This window comes from Quercus lobata, chromosome 10, assembly GCF_001633185.2.
Source record: "Quercus lobata isolate SW786 chromosome 10, ValleyOak3.0 Primary Assembly, whole genome shotgun sequence".
Classification (NCBI taxonomy): Eukaryota; Viridiplantae; Streptophyta; class Magnoliopsida; order Fagales; family Fagaceae; genus Quercus; species Quercus lobata.
The window spans coordinates 40355754-40366535 of NC_044913.1; the positions used below are offsets into that span (position 1 = coordinate 40355754).

At 39.6% G+C, this 10782-nt stretch overlaps 1 protein-coding gene across 1 annotated transcript; it reads left to right on the top strand.

Moving 5' to 3' along the window:
* The first annotated feature begins 3501 nt into the window (after positions 1-3501).
* On the top strand, positions 3502-3966 carry LOC115964745. The gene has a single exon (XM_031084001.1). It carries the CDS (start codon positions 3502-3504, stop codon positions 3964-3966), a length of 465 nt encoding a protein of 154 aa, XP_030939861.1.
* The last annotated feature ends 6816 nt before the right edge of the window (positions 3967-10782 follow it).

Consider the following 10782-nt stretch of genomic DNA (forward strand, 5'->3'; position numbering starts at 1 on the left):
AGGACTCCATGAAGACGGCAAATCACATGAATGACCTTGTCCATAGGACTGACTCTCCCTTCGCCACGTCCATCACAAGTCATCCCTTACCCTTCGAATTCAAAATGCTTACCTTGGACTCATATGGTGGAACGCGGGATCCTTATGATCAAATTGCCACATTCAAGACAACTATGCATTTCCAACGTGTTCCGGATGAAATCATGTGCTCAACCTTTCCTACCGCGTTGAAAGGCCCAGCCAGAGTATGGTTTGGTAAGCTACTACCAAACACCATAACTTCTTTCCAGGAGTTAAGTAAGTTGTTCGTTAACAACTTTGTCAGGGGCCAAAGGCATAAGCGTTCTTCGTCTAGCTTACTGAACATAGAACAAGGAGAAAACAAGAGTCTCCATACTTTCATTAGTTGCTTTAATAGGGAAGCCCTGTTGGTAGATGAGATGGACGATAAGATCCTTTTGGCAGCCTTCTACAATGGGGTTACTTCAGATTTGTTCATCCACAAGTTGTATGACCATGAGCCACAGACAATGGTTGAGTTAATACACTCAACTCAAAGTTTCATGAACGCTGAGGACGTTATTATTGCCAAGAAGAAGAAGAAGGCTAAACAAGTGGAGATTGGTTATGTACACCATTCGGAGTAAGGCCTTCGTCCAAAGAAGGCCAAGACAAGGGAGAAAAGGGATCGAGACGGCAAGAAGGCAGGGTCGTCCTCGGGATGGTACTCCAACTACACACCCTTGAAAACCCCACTTGACCAAGTACTGATGCATATTAAAGATGACCCATCCTTGAAATGGCCCGAGAAGATGAAAGGAGATCCTATCAAGTAGAACAAAAGCCTATACTGTCGTTTCCACCAAGACCACGGACATGATACGGACGAGTGTTATGACTTGAAGTAGTAAATTGAAGTTCTCATTAAGTAGGGAAAGTTGAAAAATTTCCTTGGATGAGACCACAAGGACGAAAGACAACCATTGAAAGGAAAAACAGAAGAATCAATGCGTCAACCACTTGGAGAAATAAGGGTCATTATAGGGGGATGTCAACTGGAAGCTCGTCCAAAGCCAAGAAGACCTACTTGCGGTTAGTCCAAAATGTTCAACTAACTGGCCGACCACCAAGGACGATCAGAGAAGACGAGTCTCCCATTACTTTCACAGACGAAGATGCGAGATGGCTACACCATCCTCATGACGATGTAATTGTTATTACTTTGACGATTGCAAATTATACAACTAGAAGGGTGTCAATAGACAATGGGAGTTCAACAGACATCCTCTACTATCCAACCTTCCAGCAAATGAGATTCAATAAGGAGTTACTTTGTCTAGTGAATTTGCCTTTGATTGAATTTGGAGAAATGAAGGTTCTACTAGTAGGCACTATCTCCTTGCCAGTTGTGGTTGGCTCTTACCCACGGCAAATTAATAAGGAAGTAAACTTTCTTGTTATGGATTGTTCGTCCTCATACAATGCCATTATAGGGCGGCTAACTTTGAACAGTTGGAAGGCTGCAACGTCCACCTACCACTTTTTGTCAAATTTTCAACAAACTATGGCATTGGGGAAGTACAAGGAGACCAACTAGTTGCTAGAGAGTGTTACTTAGCAATGTTGGCAATGGACGAGCAGATGTAGACGATGAACATTGAAGAAAGAAGAACAATGGTTGAATCGATTGAAGTATTGGAAGATGTACCGTTGGACGAGTCTTACCCAGAGAAGTTTACTAAGATTGGAACAAGCATGGAAGAGAAGAAGAAGCAAGACCTTGTCCAATTCCTTAAAAAGAGCACAAATGTTTTTGCTTGGAGCCATGAAAACATACCTGGGATTGACCCAAGTTTGATTACTCATCGTCTAAATGTGTCCCCATCTTACAAACCCATCCGTCAAAAAAGGAGAGTGTTCGCCCTAGAATGAGACAATGCCATCAAAAAAGAAGTCCAGAAGTTGTAACAACAGAGTTTGTTCGTAAAGTCTACTACCCTAATCGGTTAGCTAATGTAGTGATGGTCAAAAAAGCTAATGGCAAATGGAGGATGTGCGTAGACTTTACGGATTTAAACAAAGCATGCCCCAAGGATAGTTATCCCCTTCCATGCATTGACCAATTGGTGGACTTAACAGCTAGACACCAACTGCTGAGTTTCATGGACGTATTCTCAGGGTATAACCAAATTAAGATGGATGAGGCAAACCAGGAGAAAACAAACTTAATCACAAATCAAGGTTTGTTTTGTTACAAAGTAATGCCGTTTGGTCTAAAAAATGCAGGAGCTACCTATCAAAGACTAGTCAACCACATGTTTCGTCCACAAATTTGGCAAAATGTTGAAGTGTACATGGACGACATGCTGGTCAAAAGCGCGAGGGAGACACAACACCTGGATGACCTCCAGGAGACTTTGAACACGCTTAGATGATACAAGATAAAGTTAAATCCAAGCAAATGTGCCTTTGGAGTTGCATCAGGGAAATTCCTTGGTTTTATGGTTTCACAAAGAGGAATTGAAGCAAATCTTAATAAAATCCAAGCGATTTTGAACATGGAGCCCCTAAAAAAATCAAAGACGTCTAAAGTCTCACTGGACGAGTAGTAGCCCTTAACAAGTTTGTCTCAAAGGCTACTGACAAGTCTTTACCATTTTTCAAAGTGTTAAGCAAAACATTTGATTGGACGGACGAGTACCAACGAGCATTTGAAGACCTTAAGGATTATCTCAACTCTATTGCTAAGCTCATCTAAACCAAGTGAAGAGTTATATCTCTACTTAGCGGTGTCCCTTCATGTAGTGAGTTCAGCCTTAATCAAGGAAGAAGGAAAATTACAGAAGCTCGTTTACTACATCAGCAAGGCTTTAAGAGGAGTTGAAGGACGGTACTCGCTAATGGAAAAATTAGCCTTCTCATTGGTAACAGTAGCAAGAAAGCTCATGCCTTATTTCCAGGCTCATGTCATTAACATCCTGACAGATTACTCGTTGAAGAAGACTATTAATAAGCTGGAAGCTGCTGGACGATTGATTCAGTGGGTAGTGGAACTTAGTGAATTTGACGTGAGATATTGACCAAGGGAAGCAATAAAAGCCCAAGCACTTACAAACTTCACTGCCGAATTTACTCCTACCCATGATTAGTAGAGTGGAGACCAGGGGGCAAAACGATGGGTCGTCCACACAGCATGCAGGAGGAATCAGAATAGTATTGCGATCACCAGAGGGGGATCATCTGGAGTATGCCGTCCGTCTACAGTTCCAGACGACCAATAATGAAGCTGAATATGAAGCCCTACTCTAGGGCTTGGAGTTAACTAAATCACTTGGAGCAGATTCAATTCTCGTCCAGGGTGACTCATAACTAGTGATAGGCCAAGTGAATGGAATGTAGGAAGCTACAGAAGAATGAATGAAGAAGTATTTGGGCAGAGTAAAGTAATGCATCAAGGGCTTCACAACAGCCCAGTTTCAATAAGTCCCTAGAGAGGAAAACATGGAAGCTGGCGTCTTAGCCAAGATAGCATCTACGGAGGAGTTGGTTGGAGATCAGATTAAAATCCAGTACATCCCAAGTATAGATGTTCTAGATGTGAATCAGATAGGTAGAGTAGCCAACTGGACCACTCCCATCATGTCTTATCTCAAGGACAAATTCCTCCCCGAGGATAAAGATGAAGTAAGGATGTTAAGAGTAAGAGTAGCGAAGATTGTCGTCATGGACGAAGTACTATATAAAAGTGGTTTCTCTCAGCCCTACTTGAGGTGTTTAACTCCAGACGAGTCCCACTACGTCCTGAGGGATGTCTATAAAGGAGCCTGTGGAAACCACTCAGGGGCCAGATTCCTCTTCCACAAGATAGTCCACGTAGGATACTATTGGCTGTCCATGCAGGCAAATGCCAAAGCTTATTTCAAAGTGTTTGACAAGTGTCAACGCTACAACAATATACCTAGATGACCATCAGAATACTTCACTCCAATGATGGCTCCTTGGCCCTTTTCCCAGTGGGGACTTGACAACCTTGGTCAATTTCCCATGAAGACAAGGCAAATAAAGTTCTTGGTGGTAGGGATTGATTATTTTACTAAATGGATGGAAGCAGAGCCATTGGCAAAAATCACCAAGCAGAACATCAAAAGCTTCGTTTGGAAGAACATTATTTGTCATTTTGGAATCCCTAGGGTGCTCGTCTCAGAAAAAGGACGCCAGTTTAACAACAAACCCTTCAGAGAATTTTGCGAGTAGCTGGGAATCAAGAATCACTACTCCTCACCCTCCCACCCACAAGCTAATGGATAAGCAGAAGTTGCAAACCGATCCTTGTTGAAGATCATCAGGACTCGGCTTAAGGGGGCAAAAGAGATATAGCCAGATGAATTACCCAATGTCCTTTAGGCCTATAGGATGACAGTGAGGACTCCTACTAGAGAGACTCCTTTTAAGCTAGCATATGTAAGTGATGCGATGATACCTGCGGAGGTTGGTTTGACTATCTACAGGGTAGCCCACTATAAGGATGAGGAGAATGAGCATAATGAATTAGCCAGTGTCCTTTGGGACTATAGGATGACAGTGAGGACTCCTACTAGAGAGACTCCTTTTAAGCTAGCATATGTAAGTGATGCGGTGATACCTGCAGAGGTTGGTTTGACTAGCTACAGGGTGACCCACTATAAGGATGAGGAGAATGAGAAGCAACTCCGTCTAAACCTCGATCTCATTGATGAGGTAAGGATAGACGTAGAATAAAGGGTGGCACGCTACAAGAACCTGATGACTAAGCACCATGATGCGTTAGTCAAATTAAGACAATTCAACATTGAAGACCTCGTCTTAAAAAGGGTGTCTTTGGCTACAAAGGTTCCCACTCACGAAAAGTTGAGACCTAATTTAGAAGGACCATACAGAGTTATCAACTATAAGAGACGAAGGGTGTACTAGTTGGAAGCTTTGGACGGACGAATGCTAGAGCATCTATGGAATATGGAGCACTTGAGGAAGTACTACCAGTAAAAGCTCGTCAAGAAGGTTAGCATGGACGAGACTAAAGATTACTAGTGACCACTAGCAGCCTATTTATGTTATCTTTCAGCACTTATGTTTTCTAGCATTTGAATCCCTAAAAAGCACTAGCTACTAGCATGTGCTATGTTTATGGATGATGTCATGAGCAAAGTCCTTTTGTATATAAAGCAATTTAATTCCCTAAAAAAGAACTAGGTACTAACATGAATAATGTCTATGGACGATGTTATGTACAAAGTTCTCTATTGTATATAAAGCAGTTTGACTTTTCTAACTTAAGTGTTGATGATTCTCTATAAAACTAAAGGCCATAAAAAGTTAAAGATGTCTAAAATCTTTGGACTCAGAGATGTATCGTCATAAGCCATCCATAGACGAGGAAAAGACAAATTATCATAAAAACTTAACGTAAAAACATAAGTACAAAGGGAAGGAACATACACCTCCTAGTACACTCGTCCAATAATGAAGGACGAGGAAAGGCATACATGTAATACACAGAATTTCTAAGGATGACAAATGTCCAAGCCACTAAGTAATCCAAACTATGGATGAAAATAAAAACTCAGCCAATTAAAAATTCCAAAAATAAGTACAAATTAAGGACGAGGAAATATTTAGCCACTCTAAAGTAAAGTCCTAACTATGGATGAGGAAATACTTGGATATTAAAATTGGCAACAGAAACAAAAACAAGTGTTTAGGCGTGGATGGAAATATATTTATAAATAAATTAAGGGTAGATGACTATCATCCAAAAACCCTTTAAAGTAATAAGCCTAGAAAGACAATTGTATGAGACCTCGTCCTTAAACATGGACGAAGTAATGTACTTGAAGAAATTTAAATGGTCCAAAACAATGGACCCAAAAAAAAAAAAAAAAAAGCGAAAAAAGAAAAAAGAAAGCAAATAAAGGAAAGTAAAATTTCTGCTTGAAACTTAAATTTATTGAGATAAACCATTAGGGGCATCACCTCTAGACTTTGGGCCGTCCTTAGTAGGATGAGGAGTGGAAGCATCATCCTCGATATTCACGTTCTTTGAGCTCATCTGAAGTAAGGAACTCTTAACTGTAGTACGAAGCTTGATGGAATCAAAGTCCACCCCAGGAAATGATTCAATGGCGTCCATACGAAAATCCTCAAAGCCTGCAGCATAATTCTCGTCTAGGAGGTCAGTGAACTCCATAGATGTCTTGAATTCCTTAATCACTTCGTCTCTGGATTTGCTCAAAGAGGACCTGAGCTCAACATTTTGCTTTTGAACGTGATCTAGACACGATATCAGTCCTCAACTCCTCAGCCAGGTTCTTTAACTATTTCACCTTGTCCTTTAGCTTCATCCTCTCCCCCGTCCTATAGCTTGATTCTTTCTCCATGTTGCAAACTTTCGCCTTAAGCCTAACCCTCTCCTTATCCAGCTCATAGGCTTGCCTGGATGCCACCATAAATTTGGACATGACCTATATTAGGAACATGGATGTGAGATAAAAAGAATAAAGCTTAATTCTTTGCAAGGCTAAGGACGAGTTAAAATACCTTGAAGAGGTCATGAATTGTGGATCGTTCAAACTCCTCCACGGACATGTTATAGCAGATGGTAATGTCCTTATCAGTCACTGCCTGCTTAAATTTGTCCCAGGCAAGACCTTCACTTCTTAGGAGGGTTATTGGGCCACTATCAAGAGGACCAACAAGAGGAGGCTTGGACGGATCTGCGTTAGGACGAGTAAGAAAATCATCAACTTTGGGCTTAGTCACAGGAGCAGCATGGTCAAGAACCATGACAGGTACGGTGGACGGCGTCGAGGAGTCAACTTTCAGTTTCTTGTTGCCTCAACGGTTGGGGAGATTACTTGTGTCCAATCTCTTAGACACCGTCTTCCTCTTTTCTGATGAGGTTCGAGGGATGAGTTTCACTATGGATGAATTGGGGGGACGAGTTTGGTCAAGAGCCTCATCCCCAGACTTAACAACCTCATCACCAGTAATACATTTCCCTTTATTCTCCTTCATGGTTGCCATTCCTATATATATATATATATATATATGAAGAAAAGAAATCGTTAGAGTTTAGACGGACTAACTAGCCAAAGTGCAACAAAACAAACAACTTACGTTGATTGGTGGTAAACTTGAAGGCTAGTGCTTCTTTTGTAGGTTCGGGTCCAAGTCCCTAACTCGCTAGACGACGAAGTGTCACCAAAAAGTGAAAGGTCCTATCTGCAAAAGAGCATGCTTGTTGGACACGGTTTAGGAAGAATTTGGTCAAAGATGGTCATCTTACAGCTAAAAAAAAAGGAGTTAGGTAAATATAATGAAAGAAGTAAGACGAGCAATAGAAAATAACGTACCCTCAGGACGTAGACGACCTATCTCACCAGTATAGTGAGGGAACGGGTTCCTGCCTACCTCAACAAGGTTCCCTACCTAAAACCCTGAGACGAAGAAGAACTTCGTCTTCCACCTTCTATCAGATGAGGGAAGGGACTTTATCAACCTACAATAAGAGCCTATAGCTGAAAACTGATAAAAACCTAAGGATTGGCTTATTTCAAAAGGTTTATAATAGTATAGGAACTTGTCCACAGTAAGAGGGCGTTTTCATCAAAGGTCTCTCTCCATACTACTTGCATGGATACAATGAGCCTTCATGCGTTGGGGTTAAGTTGGTTTAGACCTATACCCAGCTTATGGAGGATCTGCTTAGCAGAGGCATTGAGAGGTAACCTAAGGCCCCCTAACAAGTAAACCTTATATATACCAACCCTAGAGTTTGGAGTACAACACCATTCACCAAGGACGGCTAGACGGGGGTTAAGCTCGTCAGGAATTTGGTATTTACCTCTAATTGAATTAAGTTTTTTTCTCACCTGTTTCTAAAAAGATACCTACATCAAAACAATACAAAATGTCCTCCTCCTTACTTAGGGAGGGGATGTACACTGGGACACTAGTGAACAGACTAGTAGACAACCTTGATGCCGTCCTTCGCCTTAACTCCTACTGGAGAACCTTTAAAGGAACCCTAGGGACCCCAGATAAGTACTGCTCATTTGAAGAACCACTATCACTACTACTACTATCGCCACTACTATCACCACCAATACTCTTGTCCTGATATTCGTTTATCTCCCTCTCATCACTATCGCCCGACAAAGACACTACTATCTCAGACATTTTGAAAAGAATTCTAAAGAAAAACCTACAAACGAAGAAATGAGGATGACTAAGGACAGAAGGAAACTTCTAGATGAGGCGTAGGACAACTGATGTTAGAGAAGAAAATATGAGAAATGTGAGAGAGTAGAAGAGGAATTGCCTTATTTATAGGCAGCAGGGTAGGACATTGAAGCGACGTGAACCAACCAAAGTGTGCCACGTGGCAATATTTCAAAAAACGAAACGACGCGACCTATGGACCTCTAGACTTGGGCCACGTGTCAACATCTAGAGCGCATGATCTTGAACCACCTTGGCATGACACCTGGACAATCTTTCAACCAATGAAAAATCGCCAGGTGTAAAGGCAATAGTTGTATGGACGACACAAGGACAAGGGGACAACTAATGGGGTCCCAAACTAAGTTTAGTTCGTCCATGATGGTCATCCATGACCAGATCACATCTAGAGGGTTTCATAAGAAAAGATCCAAATAGAAGACTCCAAATATGAATAAGATCCCCCCATAAGATATTACAACTGTCCAAATTAGGATGGTCGTCCATATCTCACAAGAGTATGGACAACCAGGGATGATCGCCCATAGCCTACAAGAGTTTGAATGACCATACGACACTTTATAAATTTCAAAGGAATTCTCTACAAACTTTACACAATCAAACTACGATTTGTCATTCCAAAACATAGGGAGGATTCCTCGAAATTTGCTTTATTTTTTCCATTAACTCCACAGATCTCCCATGTGATAATGGATCTGAGCAAGTAAACCTACTTCTAACTATCTATAAAAGGATCAAGTCTCATTAAAAGAAGGTAAGTTTTACTATTCACAAAACCACCATCCTTGTGTTCTAGAGAGAAAACTGACTTAATCGTCGGAGGGTCCTTGGCCGATTCATACCAGTCACCCTTGATGGTTTCTTTTTCTCTTCAAGTCATCAAGCCATCACCATAGCCCAGAGCATTCAGCCACTGATTTTCATGTATCATCAGTTGAAAAACTAAATTAAAATTACTAGTTTAACCAAAATTAAACTAGGAGAATGTTGGGTTAAAGCTATAAAAAAAAATTAAAAGGAAAAATGTAACATTCAAATAACTTTAGAAAATGAAAAAAAGATGGTGAGATTCTTGGACCTCCATTGGTATACACTATATAGTATATGGTATAGAATTTGTATTTAAATAATAAAGAAACCCAATTGTTGTCCCCAAGCCCAAACCCTAATCCTAACCCTAACCCTAACCCAACCTCTCAGTCCTCAATCCTCATGGATCCTTTTCCCAATCAAGCTCTTTCGCCCCACAAACCGCCTTTTCTAGGCCGGTTTGGCCATTCACCGAATTATCCCTTGGGTTTTTTCCCACATCTTCCCTACCATGATAAGGCCTTTTTGGTTCATAATGAAAACCCAGATTTGCATTTTTGGTTCTTCAGTCAATTCCATATCAACGCCCATTGATTTCTTTTATGGTGTCAGGCAGTGGACATACACTATAAGAAAAAAAAGCTATTTTGCAACAATGCTATTGCAACAAAGAGACATTATAGGGGCAATAAACATAAATATGTGCCTATATTACTTTTTGTTGCAATAACGACTTAAAAATACTAATATATTGCAATAAATTATAACAACAATATTTTTTGTTGCAATAAAGTATTTTATTACAACAAATTTATTGCAACAAAATACTATTGCAACAAAAATTTTGTTGTGATTCTGTTTGTTCTTTTTGGAAGATATATGTATGTATGCCTATAACGAATTATGCTCGATTATGCTATAATGCAAACAGCAAGGATTTTCCGTTCTCAATTCTACTTCTTGATTTGATAATTTAGTTTTTCATTAAAAATAATCAAGTCATTTATTGTTTTATTTGTGGAGGATTGATTATCTTGTGCTTTTGGTTATTATACTTTTATCCTTAGAAACACACGCAAAAGTAAGTCATTTATTGTTTTATTAAAAAGAATGGTTATTGATTTGCGAATTATAGAGAAACACCCACAAATTTTTTTTTTCAAAAAAAAAAAAAAACGAGGCAAGTGTCATATGGGCAGGGACGAAGCCAAATCTTACAGTTAGGGAGGGCGGTTTTGCTGGCCTTCAACTTTGTTGCTACTTAGTTGTTTAAAAATTTTTAAAGGGTCAAATTGTTTGTTTTAAGTAAAATTGGTTGACTAGGCTTAATTTTTTTTTTTTTTAGTTTATTGTTGATAATTTTTATTGTTGTACTAATTTTTTTGGGCTTGTATATTTCTTTTTTAGATTTTAGACTTATAAACATTTTTTAATGGTCTTTAAGATGTGGAAAATATTTGAACTATAAAATTTTTTACAAATTGCTGATAATGTAAGTGGTGAGCCCAAATGCGAACCAATAAGAATTTGCTACCTTAACCGTTTGTAAAAATGTTATCGAAAAATTTGTGACTATAACAATACTCTTAAAAGAATCAATAATATTTTTAAGGGATCAAAAGTGTAATTTTCTAAAACAAAATTGCTAAAATTAGTACCCATATATATATAACAAGATTTAAAATAAAAAAAAAA